The sequence below is a fragment of the Helicoverpa zea genome, chromosome 7 (genome assembly GCF_022581195.2).
Source record: "Helicoverpa zea isolate HzStark_Cry1AcR chromosome 7, ilHelZeax1.1, whole genome shotgun sequence".
Taxonomy (NCBI): Eukaryota; Metazoa; Arthropoda; class Insecta; order Lepidoptera; family Noctuidae; genus Helicoverpa; species Helicoverpa zea.
The window spans coordinates 10,884,364-10,909,993 of NC_061458.1; the positions used below are offsets into that span (position 1 = coordinate 10,884,364).

The following is a 25,630-nucleotide window of genomic DNA, read 5'->3' on the forward strand; positions in this document are numbered from 1 at the left end:
TAGAGGTGTTTATTTTGGACAAGTGGAGCGCGCGGATGTCACGGGCACCGTCAATGTAGAATCCCCCTGATATAAACCAGCTCTCGCACCAAGGTGAAGGCGAGTTCCACCGTCAACTGTCACCACTCTTATAAATCAACTGACGCACTGCTCTAAAATTACATAATTTTTGCTTCACGACATGTGAAAAAGAAATTTTGAGTCGCCCCGTATAATTTTGCATCATTAGTTGCAAATTAATTATTTCTGGGAAAACTGAAAAACAAAGTTTTACAGCAAAAGATCTATTAGTACCTGTCACTACGGTGTCAATCCAAAAAATTAAGGTGAAAATAAGATGAAAAAGCTTTTGATCTTTACGACATGTCTTGTCAGAATTTATGCAATTTACTCAAATCATGAATCTTATGCGTTGTACTCAAATTATTGATAAAATACATCACTCCACAGCATAATCATCCTCTAAAATTATGTATGAGCCCCAAAAATATTATTTAATCTTGTTTTTGGCGCAAGCCACTAGGAGATTATTGCTTTAGTTTTAATATGTTCCGCTCTATGGCCCATGTAGCGCAAGTGTTTCGTGAACAGCTAATTAGGATTCCGAGAGCCGACCTTTTGTTGACATTAATTTATACATTTTACGCAGACTGTCTTTTTATCTTAAAACTGGCGACTAAGGACCCTGTCCTCGTCTATTTTCCTAAAACTTTATAGGCAGTGTTATTTTTGAAAAGTGTTGAACGACACACAAGAACACCGAACATATATTTTAGATAGAGGCTGAAAGTTTCAAAAAGAAAAAGTTCATATTTTGACCGTAGCATAATGAATCGCGAGTTCTTATGTCGAAACACGAATCTCAATTCAATAAACCATAATGTCGAAGCGAGGAACCAGAGACAATGTGATACACGTCAACAATGCGTTTGCGCAGTGAATGGTCTTTTGTTTGGGAACAATGGTGCATTTTGTAATTGGAAATATCGTATCTTCACAGAAATGAAGAAATGATTATCCTGGCCTTTTGTAGCTACAATGTTAAATAGTTTTTTTGACTTTTGTGCGGCAGACATCAATTCATGAAGTCTGCAAAGGCCTGAACTTTGCAAACATTTCAAAATCTCATACATTACTTACTCGAAGTTATTCTACATTTTCTTCATTTTCTAATTTCGGTTCGGGGCTTACTAACAATGTTTAATTTAGAAAATACAGTGTAAACAATTGGCATGATTCATTGCATCCATTGCTCCACATACTGGAATATTATAGTTTCCTCGAGACAATGTTGGAGCCTGCAACTGTTTAAATCAGGTAGGCATGGCTGCGCAAGAAGTGTTTTATGACGACTTATCCGACGTAGTTAGTAAATAAATTAAGTGAAAGATGATAGGAATAATAGGTACACACAAATAACATAATACAATAGGTATTCACAGTTTTCATTTTTTCTCAAAATGCTTAAGCCAATATCCGTAGTCTCGACTGTACCTATCTAAACTCCCAGCATTTATTGAGGTTGGTCAAGTCCAAATATTAAATTAACCTACTATTGCATAAACCAAACAACAATCTAAAACGTGAATACTTGCAATTTCTTTAAAAGATCGACGTTGAAAAATGTAATTTAAATATTTTTTACATTAGTAGCTACACCAAAAGGTAAACTGACCTGAAAAGACTCAGGAATCATTGGTCGCGTCTGCAAACTTTATAAACAAAGTATGTTATCAAACAAATCAAAACAGTAAGAAGATCTAAATGAAAATCTGGAAAGTATTCACGGGGTCATTGAACTCGACCGGGTGAAAAGTGTTTATGTATGGTCTTGACGTGAGCAGAGCAAACTTAGGTATACATACAAAGATAGCAGCTAGCAGCTAAGCTTGGGATACGAACACTTGGAAAGCGAAACCAAAGGTATTAATATTAATTATAAGTAATTATATTTATTTCTAAGTACATAGGTAATACATTATGTTCACACGACAATCAGCCATCTTTGTTTGTATTCGTCAGCCTCGTCTACACTAGTTTCTAGAATTGCCTTTTTGTAATCTTACGAGGGCTTTGACCTTTTGACAATTTATTTTGCGTGATGTCTGCTCATTAAGTCTTTATGGTTAACAATTAATGCAGCCTATAAAATAAATGTAATATTTTATGTTCATAATAAAATTAAAGCTTTTACTTATTTTAAATATTCGAAAGACCGTTTCGTAGCAGCGTAGCTGAATTTCGTAGGCCTCCTTTAATCTAGTTACGAAGTCAAGTTTTGATAACTGAATTAGGTAGGTATCTATGGTCTCCGGTGACATCAAGTGGCAAGCTAGGGATTTTGTTTCAATTATGTATAGTTGCAGTTTTTGAAAATTCTTGGTCTAGAAATGTCTTGTTTCCGCTTAGTTCATTTAGCCAGTATCTACGTAATTTTCCTAGTTTATTATTAACTATTTGGTCGCAAACTGCAAGTCGGCGTAAACAGTCTCATCACGCGAGTTCGATGACAGCTGCCGAAAAGTGCTAATTGCCCGACAGAACAAACCGACCGATCACTAAATGAGCCAAACGCTAAACGCGAACAATACCACATCACGAAAATAATGCTTACGTATTGTGCGAAACGTTAAGAAAAACTTCAGTTTTTCACAAAATGTTTGTGTGAAACTGATGACTGAATTGATAAGTTTTCCCGAGTAGGTACTTTTTTACAAGAATTAATTTACGATTATATAAAGCCATTTTATAGCTCATTTTTGTCACATAAACAAGAGTACAGTGAAAAGTAAAATTAAAAGTACAAGTTTTTTTGTTTACATCCTAACAAAAATAAACAAAACAACACCTTGACTCAAACAAAATAAAGATGAAATTCGTTTGACGGAAACATTTTCGTGTAAGACGTTGTTGAATTGCGTGCAGACGAATCTAAAATAGATTGTACTGCTTCGCCTCGCCGAGATACGTACATTTTTGGAAATCAAATAAAAGCAATGAGTCTAAAAATATAATAAAAGCAAGGTTGTGTGTAAATAGAAAGCGCGGATGCGAAACGTATGAATCATAAAGGTCAACTTTACGTTTGTTTAGTGATAGACCGGTGCAAGGGTTAATAATCTCGCTTGACCGAGTCAAACGTGTCGAGCTTACATTGAGCGATTTAAATAGACTTGCTTGAATGTAACGCTTTCATGCTGCGTCAGTGTACAGTGAACAGTACAATTTCTACAGTCCGGCGACATTATCATGTCGCCGGACTGTAGAACAAACAACACAACGAACAATCTCGTAACACACATAACATCTATTTGTAATGAAACGTCACAGACAATGTCAAAAAATGTTTGAAATTCTTTAAAAAACGAACGTAGGTTTGTCAGTTCAAGGAGAACATACTTTTATGAATCAGTGACGAAGTTGGGATAAAGGAACCAGTGAGAACAATGATTTGTACCGCGCTTAGTAAGTGGATGAGTAAGCACGTCATGGCCACTAATCCTGTAGCCTTATTCGCTAACTCCACTGACAGCTCGCAGATATCATCAATTGGTAAAGTGTACATCAGTATATTGTCAAACAGCTATTTTCTTATTCGCTAACGCCAGTTACCAAATGAGATGACGTCATCAGCATCGACACAGGCTGATATCCACCATGACTCATTTTGACAGCGGTTTCTGTATCGATAAACGTTATATTGCGATTCCGTAAGCCCAGTGGACATCAAATTGATAGCCAATGTCATTTTTTGAAATACACTACAAATAGCAGTGTTTTATGCCTCATCACTGGGATGTCTATACTATATTGTTGCATCAGACATATTAGATTTCTCTAATTTTGCGATTCCAATAGAAATACAAACCCTGAGTCATTTCCTTTATTTTTTGATAGTGTTATTTTTAATTGTATTATTTTTATTTGTTTTATATTTCTTTGTGTGGAATATAAATTTCGCGTGTATTTTTGCTGGCATTTGTGGAATAAGAGACAAAACGAAGTTTATCCAGAATCCAGAAACGTCGTATGCGAGATTGCAATAATTCTCTGGATTTACGGGAGAAGGAATTCATGGCAAATTTCCGTATCAACAAATCAAGGTTTCAGCGAGTTTCAGCAGAGTTACGTCCGTTTCTGCAACGTGCTCAAAAAAACACTGCTGTTGCAATTGAGCTAAAAGTAAGAATTTATAACGTAAAAAGTTAAATAAATACCAATATTACATAATTTGATGTTACTAATTTGCAGCATGTCTCAACCTTCATTTAGTAAGTGAGGTAACCGATGCTCTCAATGTATGGGACGACCTACTCAAGTACGTAAAGTTACCTTCCTGTAGTGTACCAATTTTTTTTTGCATGCAAAACATAAGAATCTACGTATCAAAATATTGTTTACGTTGTTAAATTTATAATAACTACATACAATACTCACAATATTCTCAATTAAAATATTGTTCAACCACACGGAACTTTAGACACCAAGTTCACACACAATAGAAAGCAAATACTGAATTTTACCGCCACAGATTGTTTTTAAATATATAACACGCTGAAAATAAAGCGTTCTCTCAAACGTAGTAATGTAATGCTAATAGGGTATTTCCTACTTAGCAGTATAATAGTCGATAAAAAAATAGAGTTGTCAAGTTGTCATCGTAGTTTTGGCGTCAGCAACCGTGTAACGATATCCACCGATATCCACTTCATGCGATACAGAATACCAATGTTTTGAACTTATAGGTTGACATCAAAGTTCCGATGACAACTGAGGCCAGTTGACATCTGAGAATTCGAAAGTTAGCGAATAAGCCAGCTGGGCTAAATTTGCATTTCGAACAACATTCATAATGTAAGCCATAAACAATTTTACAGCAGAGAAGTTGTAACGACCAGTGTAATTTCTTATTAGACTGGAAAGAACATGAGAAAACTGGCTATTGCTTGAAACAGCTAGATACATAATTAGCCTTAGAACTTTTCGAAAGTTTCAAAATTCGCTGCCCTTACCTAATTTCCAATATTTTTTTAAATTCATGTCTATTAATGATTCACTCTCTTTCTACATGATAAACGGCTATAAAGTCTGGCCCCTATTCTGAGAAGAGCTTCGAACGCATTATAAATTCTGTGTGAGTTAAAACGTTCACAGATAATGAAAGTCAATGAGAAATGTAGCCTCATTGTTGTTTTTATTAGCTTTGGATTTTATAATAGCCCATCAGCCGAACAATGACGTAACGAACTTTATACGATTGTTTCACAAAACTTTTCACACACTTTCAGAATTTCTGTTTCACTTTAGCAAAGAATTTTTCAACTTCATAACTTTAAAAAGCAATAAAACTCACTTATGGAACGACAGTTGTGGGACAATGTTTTAAACCATTACCTATGTATGTACTCAGGTACTCAGTCACACACGACATGTCATGACATCCAACCTCTGTGTGAAATGACATTTCCTTCACCCTAGCACGACTACACAAACAAACAATGAAGGGAAACTCTAAAGAGTTCACATGATAATCCAAACAAGTCCTGAGAACGACGATATCACGTCACGAGTGATTGTGACGTGTCAGCACGACTTACGTGAAGAGGTTTGAGTCCACGATGAGCACTCCATATTCAATATCACGATAGATATACAGTAAAACACGTAGCCATGTCTGTTTATCATGCAAGCCGTTGGAAAATGGTAATTCGAAAGCATTGATATCGTGTAAGCACGTTTGTGTGTTGAAGCTGGTTTCAGAATCAACTTTGTACCTTTGCGAAACATCTGAGTTACCTAGTTCATTGGATATTTAAACTTAAGAAAGTATATAATTAGCAGAGTTTTCTCCTCAACTATAGTGCTTATACATAAGGTACCTGGTACTTAAAACTCCTCTACCGTTAAGAGGACGAATTGGAATTTTTGGCGCCAAGGATCTCAATTTTTCTCAGTAAATACAAAACGGATCAAAATACAACTTGGTTACCTGAAAGTTCGTGATATAAACCTTATTTTGTTAGACGTAGAAACATGATTAGGTAACTTTTATAACAGAGAAAAATATATCAAACATACCTCTTTTTAAAAAGAGATTCACATAATATGGGCAAACGGGACCGATTTAAGCCTCTTTACTTTTTTAGTAGTTGAGTATATACATACTCTTTAAAATTGTAGAAGGAATTTTTATCAAATTATCATTTCTAAATAATAAAATTACAAAACCATTTTGTCGCTTACGACTTTTAGTTATAAGCTAGCGCGCGTATTGTTATCCTCGCCCCGCTCAGACGCTCCGACCCCTTTTGACGCCTTAGATGCGCGTGCCGGTTATGGAATTATTGTTGACCAATTCGTCGCCTTAATTAATTTTCTCTCTGCTTACAATACGAAATTAGCACTTTGCTCATTACTTATCGACTGGTTTTCATTTCAATCAAGTAACTTTTATCAATCAGTAATGCTTATGACTTTTCTACTTAACTCTCTAACAGATTTCTCCATAATTACTAAAGTATTATTATATATGCAGTCAATAGACTGGAAAGTTCATTACAGCCTATAGATAGAAAAATCACTTCAATAATCTCTTACATGTTGCGGTTCCATGATGATTACGTCAAATTCGATTCGCAACCAGGTAGATTGGAAACTTGCTCAGCTATAAACTAAATATGAATTATTCGTAATTACAGATGAATTATTGAAGTATAAGTTTGCCAAATTGTCTAGATACTAATGGGCTGTGAGGTACTGGAGAAATAAAGCCAGAACATTAATCTTGCACAGGAAAGAGAGTATGAATAAGTAGTCACGTGCGTTGTTAGGAATTATGTTTGTCCGGAAATGGCAAGGCATGCGACTTATCCGGATTATGAACGTGTGGTTTCCCAGTGCATTGCCAGAGAGGAAAAGAAACATATCATAATGTCCATACGTGATATTTTACATGGTAGATAGATACCTAATTATCAACATTGTCATGTCAATAAAGGAGGTCTACCGTGGATGTCGGATGTAGAATTTGATTTTAATGTTTTTTTAAATAACAAAGCTAGCTGGATAGAAAATAATCAAACCATAACCACCAAATCGTTCGTCTGACTTCCGCATCCAAAGACTGGCCAAGTTCTCAAAGTGGATTAGATAGAGAACAAATATGCTTGTTTTTCATAGAAGTAATTAATTCAAATTAACATTGTATGGTACATTTTACAAATAAACAATGCTGACAATTTAATGTTGTAAATTATTTGAGAGCAGATTTATAGCAAGAGAGGAGTAGTGCCAACCAAAATCAATTAGAGACAATGGCTTCCTGTCTACAGGGGATATAATAGGGCTTCTGTGAAAATGTGACAAAAACAATAAACAAACATTTTCATGACGACATAAAACCTACAGTAGGGACCTTCCTACAGTCAATATAATGTTCAACCTTGAAAACATGCAGGTATTTCAGGTATCCGAGCCCAACTCTGGATTCATTCAGATGATTCAGACCTTCAAAGACGCTAAAATGTTAATTTATATGATAAAATTCACAAGTTTCTCAGAAATACAACTGTTTAATGATGCAAATGATCGCTAAACGTTGGCAACGAATACAACCGCCGTATTATGTCATGTTTTCACACTTTTCTTTGGCATTGCTAACAGTGACAGTGATATTCAGTTATTGTCTTGCTATGAAATTATGTGTGTAATGAGAAAGCATCATTCTTAAAAATAGGTTTGGGTAAGAACAAAGTAAACTCTTTAGTTTAGTCACTCTCTAATCTTTGAAAAAAAACACCGTCGCCTTGCTTCGAAATTCAAATCACGCACGTTGTCGTAAAATCTCGATTCTAACTTTCTTTCTTACGATTTTCACACAACTTTCCCCTAAAGATCTTTTGATATAAGTCTGATAGTTGTCGTAAAAATGGTAAAATACAGCTTTTGATCTTCGGTCAAGCTCGCTCCAAGGGCGATGCGATGCGATGGCACAGTTGCGTCAATCGGAATATATGGGCCAAACCTACGTGTGCCACCGGATATCGAATGCTTCGTGTGTTGCATGCGTCTATTCGTTTTACGAAATTCGAGTTTAAATGCGTTCCAAGTTGTTTGTGTTATGAATTTTAGAAGAAATGTGGTCGACGTTCATTTTCTCTTCTATTGGAGCGTGCAAGTTCCTATTTATTTAATCGTTGCAGTTCTACTTACAGACATAAGTGTATATACGAGCTCGTATAAAAATAAATATGGAGTGAACATACTTTACATCAACGTTTTTGTCTACGTTATGCTTTCCCAAAGTGGTAGAGTCGATAACTGCGTCATTTCATAACTATTAGTTCCTTGCACATGACTTCCACGATTTCTATAAAGAAAAGACGTCGCCATAGCTCTTTAAATTACTTACTTAAACCTACATATCTAATGATGCAATTTTCATATGCAACGCTTTCCAAATGAATCTGTCACAATTTTAATATAAATAACTGGACATTAATCAACAACACCTGCACGCATTTTTCATGAGCAGAATACTTGTTTGAAAAACATGCAGTTGCTGACAATTCTAATTTTCTGTATTAAATAATAAAACAGTATGTGAGAAATATTATTATTCTTTGTTTGTTATAACTACAATTGCCAAGGGGGTTGTTTGTCGCGCGTACGTATCTTGAAAAAATTAAGAGTTCTTCATACCTACTTCTGAACGAAAGAAAGAAGTTCTGGACGACGAAGGAATTATCACTAAATGCATGTCGACAGATTTTGGCCTATTTTAAATTCCTATCTGATGGATAGACCTGAACAGTCCAATGAAAATTAAATTGGGTGACACCATCGTAGACGGGACCTAATAATATTGATGTAACTTGGTCATTTTTTATAACTGTGCCAATTTTTCCAGGTTGATGATAAACAATAATAATAATGTTTTTGACAAATTATAGAGCCCACCTAGACCTAGTTGCGACTAGGAAATGAGTCAAAATATTATTGTTGACGTGTGGGCGAATCGTTTGACCTTCGCCGGTATTGTCGCGGCCATGGCAAGGAATGTCTATTTATTATATTGCAGATAGAAATAACCAACGATTTCTGGAAATAGATTTATTACTTGGAATTCGTACTTATGGTCTATTTATTATTTTTTCATTATTTTTCAGGATCTACCTAAAAATAATATTTTCAGATATAATCATCTGAAAATATTATTTTTCTAATTCACATTCAGTTCAATTACCTAATCCTTAAGTATAGTACCTAAACAACTTTTAGGGTCGTTCAGGTTTTAACTTCTTCATTTAAAATCGTTATTTCATATATCAATATAGCAGAAATGATAATTTCTGAATTCACAAAACATACAGAGCTTACGTCACGCCACGTGCGTATGACGTGTACTGGATATTGGTACTATAAATATTTGCGCTGGTTCAATATAGACTTCGGATAATAATTGTCCATTGCAATACCATATGTTACAAGTATCAAAAAATAAATAAAAAATACGTCCTTGCTACAAATAGAGGCTTTAAAATGCTTGCTTTTGAGGTTTATGTCCAATTTAAGTATTATCGCGGTAAATAAGGCTTAAACTGTGCCACTGGTTGCGATAAGCGAGTTTTAGATTTAGCTCAGATTGTATGGTACTCGACAGACTTAACTACTTACTTCACCTACATCTCTAAGAGCACTTAATTAGTTGTGCAATTTCCGTGTAATGACTACTTACGCACCTTCATATCGTCCTACTAGGCCTACTTTAGACATGAACTAAGTATTAAAATGATATTAGGTATTATGCAGACTACAGCTTTGAAAATGGAGGTGCTACTTATCTAGAGAAGTCTACTTAATACTTAAATGCGTTCTGATTTGTACAATGATACGCTATGACCCCGCCGCGAATTAGGTTATAGGACGTATTTACATGTCTGTTTAATTAGGACACCGCCCATGGATTTATGGGGTCAATGCTGTTGACGTCAATGAAATATAATAGTATGTTTGTTACATGTAGAATTTTCAGTTCAGTGTCATACGAGCAACTAACTAAAATCCTGAAGATTATTAACTGACTAAATAGTTTTGATAAAAATAGATGAAATATCGATCAAAGAACGATAGAAGAACAGTAACAAATACTGCGGTTCGAACATTTCATTCACCTATTTCTAAATATAGGAGTCTCTCACGCAATTGTTCACGGCGCTTAGCCGATTAAACTTTTCATTTCTACTAATAATGTTCTGTTATAGGAACAAAATGAACCGTGAGAGCGTATCGTGAAATGTATCGAATCGATTTGACACATTTGATCGATTTACGATAGTCACTTGTTCTAACTTAAGCCATTGTTATCGACTTCAATACTCCGTTAATGTAGTTAGCTCGGTTTACGAGTTTTCGATAAAAACACTGAAATTACTAACAGATTAGATTGGTCTATAAAATTTTCTGTATTACATAATTTTTTCTTCACACAATTACTTTTCAAAACTCTAAGCAATTTTTAAATATAGTGAAATGATTATGCAAAAATTACATTAAAATCGTTACGACCGTCAGAGTTGAATGGCTTTTAAATTTATAACCGCTGCCCAAGCGCGGAGGTTAGACGCCAAACGCTATAATAATGTTGTTAAACGTTTATTAATAGCTGGCTACTGGGAATGTTTAGGTATCGGGAAACGCCTGTAAATCATAGTTTTGTTAGTGTAGGTTCAGATTTTCAGGTAGACAGGTTTATAACTTCTGGGCTCATTTTCATTAGGTACACCGTAGTTTCGAGCCCACTGCGTTAGTTGCACGCATCATTTGGCGCTAGTTGTTAAGATCTTAATAAATGAGAGTAGTGGTTTATCTCGGCTTATTATTATAACGATAGTTGTTACTGATGTATTTTGATCTCAGATAATTTATCGGGATCGCTATTTCTGACTAGACTACAGCGTACAGGCGTAGGTTTACAGTCTTCGATGAGAGTCAAAACTTTCGACTCAAAAGTTTTCGATTTAGATGCGTTTTAGATACACAGTGCCTAAAACTGTCGAACAAAGTGTAGACAACAACTAATAGTTACTGTAAAAAATTGAATCTGATTGATATTTTATCAACGTCTTGCACCTAACGAAAATAACCTTTTAAGTAGGTACCTACTCAACAACAAATCCTATGATTCTCAAATGGTAGCTGCATACATATTGTGAAATATATGTGTATTTTGTTTACATTTTGAAACTGTACACTATGCCAACTACATCATATTTACTTAGGGCGTGAGACGCAACAGTGCTTTGTTTAATATTTGTTAAGTTATAAATAGCGGCTGATTATGAGTCTCCGTGGTGTAATAGCTTTCGTATATTGTATCAGTAGTTTTATCTGACATACTTAATGGTGCTATAAAAGGAAGTATCATGCTCAAAAGGTCAATCGATATAGAATACAATACGAATCGAGATTCTGTAATTTTAATACATTCCTTGATACTCAGAAAGTCTATGCTAAAAATACCTAAGTTAAAAATAGTTAAAATTGAAATCAGCTGGACTTTCACATCTCAATATTGCTACAATTATTTAGCAATAACAAACGATTTCCGTTGCCCTCTTCCCATGCAAGACGCAAATGTGCTCAAATGTTCTGCGCATGCAATGTTATTAGTATTTTGTAACATTTTGAGTTGCATTGATGGCACAACAAACTGTAGCAATCATTGGCCTCGATATCCACTCTAACTGACATTCTGTATTATCTGATATCGTAAAACTGTTACGTGTAGCTACTAGTGTTCAGGGAAGCTACTTATAAAATCGTAAAGCTACAATGTCCGATGGCAGAGCGTATGCTAAGTATGTTTTGATCGCATTATGACACTATTATGTTGTTATGTCAGATTAGTAATTAATCGATTTGCCTCTAATTTTGTCACTTTGGTATAGAACCATAATTTTTAACAATAGCTATATTTCCGGTTTTGAATCTTTGATACAAATTCCCGCCAGTTTAGATCAGACTCGAAACGGTAACAGTATTCTAAATTGAGTAACTAAGTCCGCAGACTACTAGGCACCTACTTAATTTCTTTTTGTGACACGTTTTTCGAGTGGGTTAACAAAAACCAGTAAATAATAGCAGGCATGCAAACAAACCAGTTATAAGTACCTAACGGTAATCGACTTGGTCATGCAAAAAATTGCAAGTATGCAAACAGATTAAAAGACGTTACTTGTCCGTGTTCAATTAAAAGTTAATTTCAGTTTAACGCAATATTGAATTGGAAAAATAAAACACAATTAAAAAGTCCTTTAATATCTTCGCTTTCAAGGCCTCTTTCTAATGAGGTCCGAATCACCATGGCTTAATTATAGCCTTATTTTGATACACGAATTAATAAAATTAAATAAGTACCTATTAAAAAAATATATAGTTTTATATTTAGGTAGGTACGTAAAAATTTAAAAAGAAAATTCTACTAACTACCAATACTAATTTTAAGGGAAATATCACGTCCTGATTATGTTTTCACATAAGCTTTAGAATACTCAGCAATTCTGCGGAACACATACCTAGGTACATAAGTTCGGAAACTTTCGTGTGGACGAAAAAAAGAGAGAAAACGAACTGAAACTGGTTCGACGAGTGCTCTCAAATATGGCAGCGTGCTCTATAACAAGGAGTATCCTTCCTTAACGGGAATTCTGAGTAACTGGCGCTAAATCCAGCCATGAGAAAACTGTTCCTCTTAACTAACTTGTTTCGTATTGGTAAAGGAACAAAAACTTATCATTTTACTGTGAAGCTAAATCTAAGAACTATTTAACGCATGAAAGGAAGAACGCAAAGTAAAAACCGTCTAACTTTTCATATAATGAATGAGGTGGTAGGTAGGTACTACCTAATAATTTCATTGATTTGATTCATATTAATATCAAATCAATGAACAGATTAGGGCCCAATGATTCATGTAGGAAATATTTTTAATAATATGTTTGATACCAATCAACATTATGTTAACCACAATATTACGTCAGGAAATGTAATTTAGTTTTGTAACTTAGCAGACAAGGAAAAAATAAACTCAATCAGCCTATCAGCTGGTATTTATAGTCTCGTATTTATTAGAGTCACTCTACATATATTTTTTAGTATTTAACTAAAATATATACCTAACATAAGTTACGTTCCTGTGCTATCTGTGGTCCAGGGTCCAGAAATAAACTCAGTATTATTTTCTGACTCATCGTTTTGATATATAAGTACATAAAAATGCTCTAAGTATTTATTAATAAACTAATACCTATCGTTAACCTGTAGGTAAGTATACAGTTCAGTATAATCTGTGGTTCAGGTAGCAGTTGCATTAAAATTCAAATAAGTAAGTAGCCGTGAATCGATCGCATTAGCTAGTCAGCGCGCTACGCCTACCATCTCAATAAAATTCTAATCTCACCTCGTGGAAAATCAAGTTTTAAACAACCCCGTCGCGATTCATAAAATAATTTTATTACCTATCTTGGAAGTAAGTAGGTAATACACACTAGAGTTAAAATAGAACTGATAAAACTAATTCCTGGTTCTGTTTCCTGTTGTTCAACGAAGTGGAAACAACGAGGGGGAATAGTTAACGGAAAGTTAACGTTTCTCAATCTTCAATATACATAAATCAAAATATCGCCGTTATTGTTATATGGATTAATATTGGGCAAAACGGATCGTAAGTAGTGTTGAACCCAGTTGAATAATGAAAAACCGGAAAACCGAAATTATCAAATTCTAAACGTTCTAAACGTGATACTTAATGATGACTTTAAAATTGAAGATGAGCAACGTTGATGTTTAGTACTTAAGTGTCTGTCTATATATGCGTACTAAGTTAACTGTAAATGTAGAGATCCAAAGGTAATTAAATCAATTGAAAAGTTCATTAGTGGTTTCAATTGGAAAACCAGTTGACCGTTATCTCAAATGCCGATTCTGCGTAAAAACTGCATGCATGAAACACTGATTATGTAATGTAATTAAAATGCAGTCGCGTGCCCATACGAGTTCAGTCTATTCGATCAATATTCAAAACTAATGAACTTGCCTTTAATGTAAGCGGTAAATGGCGCGGGGAAAAAAGTTGAATTTTTTTTTATTGTCCTAGTTTACTGTTTAATGAGCTCCGTAATCGAAGTCATCAAGGCATGACGATTATTGTTTAGCAACATTTAAATGGTAAACGTTTCACTGACCCTTATTGCAATAGGCGTAGTCGATTCAAATTATAAAATTAAGATTTAATTTCACTAAAACCAGGCGAGTACCTAATTGGTGGCGGTCGACAAACAATTCATAGCGAGATCCTTTGGATAAGATAAGGAAAGCTAATAAAGTGTTAGTGTTAATATAACCATTAATAAGACGTAATTGTAAGCACAATAGGTTTGTTAATTCATTGACAAAGACGAAAGTCCGAAAGTGTAACAACGCACTTCGCATGCTAGAACAGACGACATTATCTTGTAAATCACAGATTGAAGAACAAACAACAAACACGTATTATTTAGACAGTCCTTTCACCAACAGGGATCCCACAATAATTTGTATGGCATGGCGATAGTGTGCTTCGTGACAGTAACATGGCGTGCATGGTAACTGCATGAACAATCGCAAATTAATTAGTCATTCTGCGAACATTATATCCTATTGAGAAGATGTGAGATAAAACAGTGTCGTTTATAATGTAATCGATGCCATTTGCCTTTTATATTAAGTTGTCGTGTTTTATCACTGCTTTCATGTAGTTTAAATCTTCAATTATGTAACTATACTTAAATTGTAATTACTTCGCGATTATCTGTCAGGTTCTATATAATTTGGGATCTTTCAAAGTTCAAGCTCATAAAATCAATCAGCTTAAATTTAAAATAAAGGACGAAAATTTTTATTTCCATGACTTACAATTTTAAAAAAATATTTGGACTACAATAAGCTTTCTCGAACCTTGGCTTGACGACGCCGACGTCTCCGTCTTTAATACCTATTAATATAATGAATGTGATTATTCTGCAATCGCAAAATGTCAAAGATTCCGTAAAGGTTTAGAAAACCTTGGTACTCAACGTGGCTTGACGAGCAAAGAGATTTACCTTTAGTGTTTAAGGTCTTTGTTAAAGAGAAATATCAATTCGTTAACCATACCATCGTATCTTTCGCTATATACAATTAAATCTTTGTTATTATTACTTCACGTTTATGAATAGTGTTCTTATAAAATTATAAACGAAGACTTTTAGAAGTATAATAAAAAAACTTTCGCTTGTGTCAACATTGATTGAACCCTACCTATGCAAAAACCGGTAACGCTGCGACAACAACCGGTAAATAAATCTCTATTTGTGTGCTTCATTAACCGGAAACAGCGTAAGCTTACACTCCTACCTACACTGTATTGGCAAAACATAACAACTTTGCGTTTCCTAACCCCCAAAGCTGGAAAAGTACCTTTAATAAAACTTGTAGGTACATGAAGTTATTGAAAACAAATTAATGTTATTTTGCTTAACATATTCTATAGCTAATAATTAAGGACAAATCGACCTAAAACATCTCAGCAGCATCATCAGCTTTTGGTAGTAAAATGCCATTATGCAAATGATTGTCGTTAAAAACTCGTAGTTAACCAATGCATAGGTAGATAGATGTGTACTACCTATTATGTGACTTTTTCTCATCTCGTAAAACGCCAAACGTGTTTTCTTGTCTACTATCCCACATCCGTAGAAAGTGTTGCGATCTCGTGTGAATGTTAAATAACACATGTGGTGCTACAATGGCGCGAATGTGTTATGGATTGGAGAAAACTAAATAATAGCTTTTCTTAAACTTTCCCAACGTTGAAAGCTAACAATTAATTTACTTTAATGCTGAACTGTGTTTCCTAAACAGTAAACTGCCGCTTTATCGGTCAACTTTATGAAACGACACTTCAACTTTTCTTTGTAAAAAAATTACAAGCCTAGTTATATCTACGCACATAAGCCTATAGACATAATGCAGTCTATTTACATACAGTATTCATTTTGGTGATATTATAACAGGAAACTAAGCATACAATCAAGAACACTTCTGTAATACTCTATAATAAGTATTTCCCTTTATTTTTTAATCCTCATCATCATCATCATCGTCACACTTCCTTGCGCAAGGATCATGAGGTTTTGGTTTGGGATCAAGAAGGTCTTCTTCAGGCTCAAATAATTTCCCTGTTTCTAAGAGCTTAACAGTTTCTCTCTCTTCCTTTGCGATTCTTGCTCTCATGATAGCCTTTTCCCTGTCGCGAATGATCTTCCGCTTTGCTTCTTCCTCGCGCCAATTTTCCTCCATGGCCTCGTACCGTTTTTGTTTAATCATCCCGTAGATTATTCCAGCTACTAGAAACGCCCACCTAGCACCTCTTATTAGTGGGGATACTGGATAAGGTGCTCCAAATGGTCCGATTTTATCCATTATTATGAAAATGAAAAATGATCATAAAAAATTTTTGGCGGAGGCTGTCAAAGTTGTCAGAATGCCTTTTTTTTTATAAACAAAAAGTAGTCGTTGAAGTTTATGAGACAAATATTAAGAGGTTTAGACAACCCTATCTATCGAATTATTATTTATTTTTCATGGGAATAACATAAGTATTGGTAGGAAGGCCAGTGGCCGAATGGGCAGCTAAGAATACCGCTTGTCTCTGGTGTGGCGACCACCAATTATAGCGGACTGGCTTCACGCCAGCGGTCGGCAGCGTCGCGTGCTCAACAGGAACAAACGTTTATCGATTCAGATCAATCACTACGTAGTCTGTCTTCCTGTGTAACGATGCTAAGATACTTAAAAAAAAAGTCTATCAGTTACATCAGATGAAATACCCTGGGTCATTGCAAGCCATGTTTTCTGGGTGTGCAACGGTCAGGCGTGGCCAGAAGCTAAATCACAAAATTATAAAAAGTACTTCATCGGTCATTCGCCCGGGCATGTTATCATGTAATCTAGTTTCTCTCGTTTTTGCAATGGGCACATAAAGATGTGCCTAACACAGCGCTAATTGCATTGTGCACTCGCTAACAACTACATATTAACTCACAGAATGGGCCTATTGTTTTCAGAACGATTCATGATGATGGAAATGTCTTGTGAGATTGTGAAAATATGCTAAATCGTGTAATTAAGACCTAAAATTGCTACTTTCATTACGTATTTGTTTTTATTTAACTTTCAGCTAAGTAACAAAGTCTTGTACAAATTATTGTACATTAGTACCGTCAATTTGTAGTACCTACCTACGGTACAAGCAGATATGGTGGTTTATTATTGAATGATCTAAGAATAAAAGATATCGTAATAAATAAGGCTTTAAACAAAGCGAAGCTGAATATAATGTAGCCTATGGTGCTCACGCATTAAAAGTCCTTTCTATTTTTATGCGTGCGATTCGAGACCTTAACACTTAAGTCATTTCATCACATCTGTTTATTCACATCAAACAAATATTCTATTATTGTAAATAACAGGTTCGTGACTTTACAATGCTCTACCATTCTAAGATCATCTAAATGTTAATCACGTTTTGTTGATACCTCACTTGATTTTTAAGATTGAAACAGTTTTTGATGTGAATTACCTATATGGGAATTTATTTTAATGTAAAAGAAACTTCCTATCTTCGGTTAATGTAAGTAGGTAGTATAGGTATAATGACACATAAGAAAAGTATCTACACCAACGAACTCGAGGCTTGATCATTCTAAAATCGAATCATAGGTTTCTCCTAGAAGGTATTTCTCTGCTTCAATAAAAAAAAAAACAAATAAACCAACGATATTGCCAAACACCGAATCATTTGCATAATTTGACCTTCACAAACTTATCAGTTTCAAATTTAATTGTGTTGCATACCTAATGAAAATAATAGTACGGGCCGCAACTGGTTCACCCTGTACATAATAATGCAGTCGCCACAATGTACGCTATAATTACAAAGGTCGCGGGTTCAATAACTAGTGGGATAGGCTTGGTATGGCGAGTACACTATGTGACGTAATCATTCCATTATAGCTCAATATATTTAGCGCACTCGTCACGAAACGACTTTGTCGCATCACTTGAGTGTTTCACTGATAAATAAATGATGTTGACAGTCCTAAATATACGTATACTTTGTAAGCATATTGAAGTGTAGTCATATACCTAATACCCAGAGCCGCCTTGCCCTATGTCATCAATGGACAATTGCCCAGGGTTCCTCGACGGGCCCAATCGATCATGCTATTACTCATTTTAGGACCTTTGTAAACCAACGTGTCTCTATTTTTTGTTATTCTAATTTACGAAACCGAGGGCCCGGTGTTTCATAGATACATAGGTAGATAGTATTTATACTTAGGTAAGAAGATACAGACAAATCTAAGGCTATTAGCTTGACGACTCGTACGTTTTATTATAAGGCAAACTGATTTTTAATGTCACATTCAGGCCATAAAACCTAAACGCTGTAGGTACATTGTTAATTGCCAATCAACTTTCTAAGATTTCATAAATCAATACCTAACACTTGAAACTGTTAGGAATTTATAGTCTATGACATTTAAAAAATGTAGGGTTGTTAGTCTATGAAAAAGAATGACTGTGGTGTGAATTGTCATGATGTAAAAACTAGTGAGAACAATGTTATAATTCCTAACAAAATGTGATTGTATTTCTTTAACTATTAATAAAGGCTTTCAAGAATACCAGAAGTTTGAATACCTACAATAGGTTATGGGCCCAGAACGCCCGAGAAGAAAAAATTAAAAACCGGGATTGGGTAATGAAAAACCCAACATAAAAAACAAGTGAAAAAAAAAAAAAAACTAAAAAACAGTAATAACAAGGAAGAAAATAAAAAACGGTGAAAAACTAAAAAATGGAAAAACCTGAGATAATACAGATAGAAAAATTAAAAGATGCGGAAACATTTTTATTGTGGAAATTTGAATTCAATATACACTTAAAAGCGGCAAATCTTGCAAAAACAATTGCACAAACAAAAGAAGATGACAAGAAAAGTGACTTCAGTATCAAAGATGCTCAGGTGCAAAGAATTATCATAAGCAGTATTGATAAGAAACTAAAAGGTCACATAATTAATTGTAACAGTGCACGTGAAATGTACGTAAAATTATGTGAAATATTCGAAGGTTCTGAGCAAAGAAACAAAGATGCATTATTACAAGAGTTTTTCACATATAAGAAACAAGAGAGTCAATCGCTTTCCCAATTAATAAGTGAAATAGAAAATTTACAATTTCGTATAAGTCAGCTAGGAACAAAAATAGATGATGAAATGGTCATATCCAAAATACTAAGCTGTTTACCAAATAATTTAAACTATTTTATAACTTCTTGGGAATGCATGGCAGACGATAAGAAAACCCTTCAAAATTTAACAAACAGACTTCTGGCTGAAGAAAATCGAATGTTGAAAGCAAAAGAAAGTGACAAGCAGCTAGCATTTCAAGCTACATCTTCATCTACATCAAAGAAAAAGTTTAATGCAATAAAATGTTTCAAATGTAACAAAACAGGGCACATGAAGAAAGACTGTAGAGCCTGTAGTATCTGCAAAAGGGACAACCATGAAGATAAAGACTGTAAGTTTAAAAATAAACAGTGCTCAATCTGTAAAAAAATTAATCACAGAGAAGAAAATTGTTTTTTCAAAAATAAGAATAAGAATGAGAATGAAGAAAAAAGTAACAAAAGAATAGAAAAGGCATTTTTTACAAACGGTGAAATTCAAGAACCAAAACTGAAAGAATTTGTTGTAGACTCTGGGTGTACTGCACACATGACCAAAAATGTAGACATACTAAAATTTTTTGAATGCAAACCATCATCTGTTTTGACTGCAAATGAAGAAACAATAGAGGTGAAAGGGACTGGTAAAGTCATTGGAAAAAAATGTACTCTTAATAATACCCTGCTTGTTCCTGACTTATCACAAAATTTATTATCGGTTAATGCAGTTACAAACAATCAAGGAGTGGTTATATTTACCAAAGATAATGTAAAAATATATAAGGAGTCAGAATTAATATTAACAGGAAAAAAAGAAAACGGTTTATATAAAATTAATTTGGATGATAATAATATGCAAGAAAAAACACTGTTAATGAAAGAAAATGGCACTGCCTTAGAATGGCATCAAAGACTTGGACATCCAGGAAAGAAAATACTAGATATATTACCAGATGTGGCAGATGGAATAAAAATAAATGGATTAAGGCAAATAGACGAATGTGAAATCTGTACACAAGCTAAACAAACAAGACTTCCATTTAACACAGTAAGAAACAGAGCCAGTAGACCACTTCAATTATTACATACTGATGTATGTGGACCGTTCGAAAACAAAACGTATGATGGCTATAGTTATGTTTTAACCGTCATGGATGATTATACTCATTTTACAAAAATATACTTGCTTAAATATAAAAATGAAGTTAAAGAAAATTTAAAACATTATATAGAAGAAACAGAAAGAGAGAGAACAGAAAAGGTATCTACCATAAGATGCGATAATGGAGGTGAATACACAAGCAATGATTTTAAAAAATGGTGTACTGAAAAGGGAATAAAACTAGATTATACAGTACCATACTCACCACAACTAAATGGTAAAGCAGAAAGACTAAATCGAACATTATTAGATAAAACCAGAGCATTACTATTTGATTCAGGGTTAGATAAAGAAATGTGGGGTGAAGCTGTATACTGTTCTACTTATATTATAAATAGATTACCAAGTGAATCTTTGAAGAATAAGACACCTTATGAGATGTGGCATGGTAAAAGGCCTAATATATCTAATATATGCAAGTTTGGTTCAATAGTATATGCTAAACAATTACATTCGAATATTAAGAAACTAGATCCAAGAAGCAAAAAGTTAATCATGATTGGATATACTAATAATGGATATAGATTGTGGAATAAAGAAGAAAGAAGAATTGAAATAGCAAGGGATATTGTTATAATTAATAATAATAAGAAAATTGGAGAAAAATATGAAGAAACAGGAAGTTCGGTGATAACAGAAATAATACCAGGTAATAATGAAGAAGAAATAAATCAAGAAGAAGAAAGTGATGACAGTTATTATGAAATAGAAGAGTTAGAACAACAAAGTAATGTAATAGAAGATAACATCCCAGATATTATTGATGAAGTAGAAAATGATGAAAATAAAGAAAGTAATACTGCAGAGATAGAAACTATAGAAACTATAAATACAAAACGACAACGGAAAAAACCAGCTTACCTGCAAGATTATGTATTACTTACGTATGATGAAGTCATGAAGTCTGCTGAAAAGAATAATTGGGAGAAGGCCATAAATTCGGAGAAGGAATCATTGGAAAGTAACAATACATGGGAAATAGTTGATGTAGGAAGAGCAAAAGGACACAAGATATTGTCAAGTAAATGGGTATTTTGTATAAAAGAAAATGGTACTTACAAAGCAAGACTTGTAGCAAGAGGCTTCGAACAGCAAAGCATTGACTATCAAGAAATATATAGTCCAGTAGTAAGTCAATCAGCAATAAAATCATTAATAGCAATTGCTGCTTCAAAGGAATATGAAATGATAACTTTTGATGTGAAAACAGCATTTTTGTATGGCGAGTTAAAGGAAGACATATTTATGTATATTCCTGAAGGATATGAAAGACAGCCTAATAAAATTTGTCATTTAAAGAAAGGACTATATGGGCTAAAACAGGCACCAATGACATGGAATAAAAGATTTACAGAAACTTTAAGGAAACTTGGACTGAGAGCTTCAAAGTCGGATCAGTGTGTGTTTTTTAATGAAGACAAAACTATAATATTGGCTATATATGTTGATGACGGTTTGGCCATATCAAAAGACAAGGAAAAGTTATTACAGATCTTGCATCAATTGGAAAAAGAATTTATCTTAAAAACATATGAACAACCTCAAAACTATATAGGTTTTGAAATAAAAAGATCAGAACAAGGCATTTTGTTGCATCAGCAGAATTATACAGAAAAATTACTTAGAAAATATAATATGTATGATTCCAAAGCTGCAGATACTCCATGCATTGTGGGAAAGGAAAATGAATCTAAGGTGGCTACGTCAAATTTCCCATACAGAGAACTAGTTGGTGGATTATTGTATTTGTCAACCAGGTCAAGACCAGATATCAGTCAAGCTGTGAATGAAGCAAGTAAAAAGGTAGAAAATCCATCAAGGCAAGACATATTAGCAGTAAAGAAGGTGTTGAAGTACTTGAATGGAACGAGAGATAAAGGGATTTTGTATAATGCTGGGAAAGATATTACAAGATTGCATGCATATTGTGACTCAGATTATGCAGGTTGTACAGAGACCAGACGAAGTACAACAGGGTTCATAATAATGTTGGCAGGTGGACCTATAGCTTGGTGCTCCAAAAGACAGCCGATAGTAAGTCTATCGTCAACTGAAGCGGAATATATAGCAGCAGCAGATTGCGTTAAAGAGTGTTTATACTTAAAGACTTTTATAAGTGAATTAATTGGTAGCAGTATTAAGATTAGTTTGAATATTGATAACCAGAGTGCTATCCAATTGATTAAAACAGGTTCATTCAGCAAGAGATCTAAACATATAGATGTGAGATTTTATTTTATACACGAAAATTATAAGAAAGGATATTTAGATGTTATATATTGTACTACAAATTATCAGATAGCGGATATGTTGACGAAACCACTATATAAAGAAAAATTTAAATTTCATTGCGATAAAGTTGTTGTGTAAATTGAGAGTTATAATTAGAAGTGTTTAAGTTAATGTTTTGAAAACTTGTTTAAGTTAATGTTTTGAAAACTGATGTGTTTCTGAAGTAATTATAAGGTATTTTTAATTTATGTTCATATATTAAAAATAGGAGAAGGTGTTAGGAATTTATAGTCTATGACATTTAAAAAATGTAGGGTTGTTAGTCTATGAAAAAGAATGACTGTGGTGTGAATTGTCATGATGTAAAAACTAGTGAGAACAATGTTATAATTCCTAACAAAATGTGATTGTATTTCTTTAACTATTAATAAAGGCTTTCAAGAATACCAGAAGTTTGAATACCTACAATAGAAACCACCGGAAGAAACCATAAAAAGTGTAATATTGTATCGGTTTTCAATTACATCATAGTCATAGGTGCTTGATAACAGAGTATTAGTTAGTAACTAGTGCTAACAGTGAATAGGTTCACTGCTTTCCTGCTGTTAAATTCATACTAATTTTTCAAGTAGACTTTATAGATTTTTTATGTTTTATAGATAGTTACAAAATCTACTTAATTAGAACTATATGTAAATTAATAATGATTTTCAACACAACGTACTTCACTTAATTAACTTTCATCTTTTTGTTCTATTCGTGTTTGGCGGTTTGATAAGAAACCGGTATCGAATCGGAACAATTTTTTTTTATTTTCACCTTCCATCAATCCCTTCCCTACGACTTTGTTGCTTTTTATCCGTCTCTTTCAAACCCAATTGAAGTTTGCCTACAATTGCTTATTTCTATCTCCCTCTTACTTAAAACTTCTTTTAGTGTAAAATTGTCATTGGAAGAGGGCGCTTGTGACGTTGGTTGCATTTAACTTTGTTACTAAAAAGTTTTTATTTACATTGAAAATGTAAGAAGTTCCACTTTATCAAATAAAAACTATAACAATATCCATAAATTACATTTTGTTTCAAAGTATTCACTGAATACAGGGTAGAAGTCGTCATTCAATTAAATTGTGGGTGTGGTGAACGCCGAAAGTGTCTTGTCAAATATTGATGTTTTATCTTCAATTTCACTGTTTGATTGAGTCCCTTACGTAATTTCGGCGATAAAGTGTTTCATGGTTATTGTGAAGTTCAGAAAATAACCTCAAATAGTGGAGGACAGTTTAGTAAAGCGAGTGTTTTGGTGTTTGTAGAAATCGTCATCGACGAAGACTACCACGATGACGACGCCTGCAAAGCTGTACGGCCGCGAGCTGTCCACTTACGACGAGGTGGATGTCGACGAGCTGCTAGCCAAGCTGTCGCAGGAGGAACTTACAATGCTGGCCAAGGAGGTTGATCCAGATGTGAGTACTTCTTTCATACCATCTGCTCTTGTAAGACTCGTGTTTTTATCGTGTTTATACGCGGGAAAACAATATAAAAAATATTATGTAAATAAAACAATTACAATGGCCATGCAATTAAGTAAACATCTATCTATTGCACCTTTGATAACTACTAGACATAAAGCTTCCTCATGATACAATCTAAAAATTTTAGAGAATCATTTTCATTCATCAAAGTAGGTATGATTCTCATATAATTTTCTACCCACATTCCCAAGAGCTCACATCATCAGCTTTGCCAATTGATTGTGAAGGTCAAAAAAGTATTATGTTGGATAATAACTGGCTGCTAACATTCACACAATTACATGGCTCATTGTTGAACCATAGACTTCTCACAAACCTTGGATGTATTATCTAAAGTGTGTTTGCCTTGAAAGACAAAAGTTAGTTTATGGCAAATGAAGCGTTTTTTTTTAAACCAGTTTATGAATGGAGTGGTAGGTCCTAGTTTGGCAGTTTTCCAAAAAATGTGGGAAATGTCCTAAGATAATAGTTTCATGATTATGTTTTGTTTGATAACTAAATATTTGCTCCAAAATTCAAGGATCAAACATATAGTAGAATAACTTTAATTTGCTAGTAGTTGTACTCCTTCCCTGAGGTACTAATTCTTGCCTCCGGGTAAAAAGTAATGTTTATGGCAGCATTTTTTTTATTTTTTGGTGATGCTATAGTCATTATTGGAGATGTGTGTACTTTTCTAAAACTAGCATGCTTACTTATAAGTATAATCTTGCTATAAATCTATATCATTATCTTACAAAATAGGTATTACATTAGTGTTAAATTATGCAAATAAAGTAGAAGTATCATCATACTAACCTACTGGAATACATAATGCATGAAAATCTTATTTAATGTATTCTAATAACCTGTATCAATTGAATTTGTCTTGCATCCCTGATTTTGTATAACTGAACACTACTTTTATATTTGAATATGCAAATACAAACATTCAAATATCATACATTTATTCAGTGTTCTAAATTAATTTGATTTAAACATCTTTTTAATGTTGTTTTGCTTCTAAATAGTATTACATAAACTTACTCAATTTATACTTTATATGTAAAAAAATAAATGTCATGATTTTTGACAAAAACAACATTATTTAAATTATTTAACATGTTATTCAAGGCCGCATAAAAATGTAGAATATAATGAATTCAAATTACGAATTACTCCGAAAATTATTCCACTATATTATCAATCAAAATTATTATTCCACTCAATCCACATTAAATACTTGAAATATTAAGTACAAGGCGACTGGAAGTCAATTATTATTGGTAACACAACATTAATAACAGATTATGATATAGAAATTATCAGTGCAACCCAATATGGTCGCCTGATATCAGAAATAGATAAACAATGACATTAAATACATATTTACCTGTTCATTAAAGAGA

At 33.7% G+C, this 25,630-nt stretch overlaps 1 protein-coding gene across 10 annotated transcripts in view; it reads left to right on the plus strand.

Moving 5' to 3' along the window:
• Positions 1–25,630, plus strand: part of LOC124631935 (tropomodulin-1) — a 64,855-nt gene that overhangs the window by 24,503 nt on the left and 14,722 nt on the right. For 9 of the 10 annotated variants that reach the window (XM_047166574.1, XM_047166579.1, XM_047166581.1 and 6 more), the window contains exon 2: positions 24,021–24,173. In XM_047166574.1, the coding sequence (XP_047022530.1) occupies positions 24,021–24,173 (153 nt within the window). Of the gene's footprint in view, positions 1–23,461; positions 23,730–24,020; positions 24,174–25,630 lie in introns of those variants that run through there. The other variant, XM_047166575.1, reaches the window with a different exon arrangement.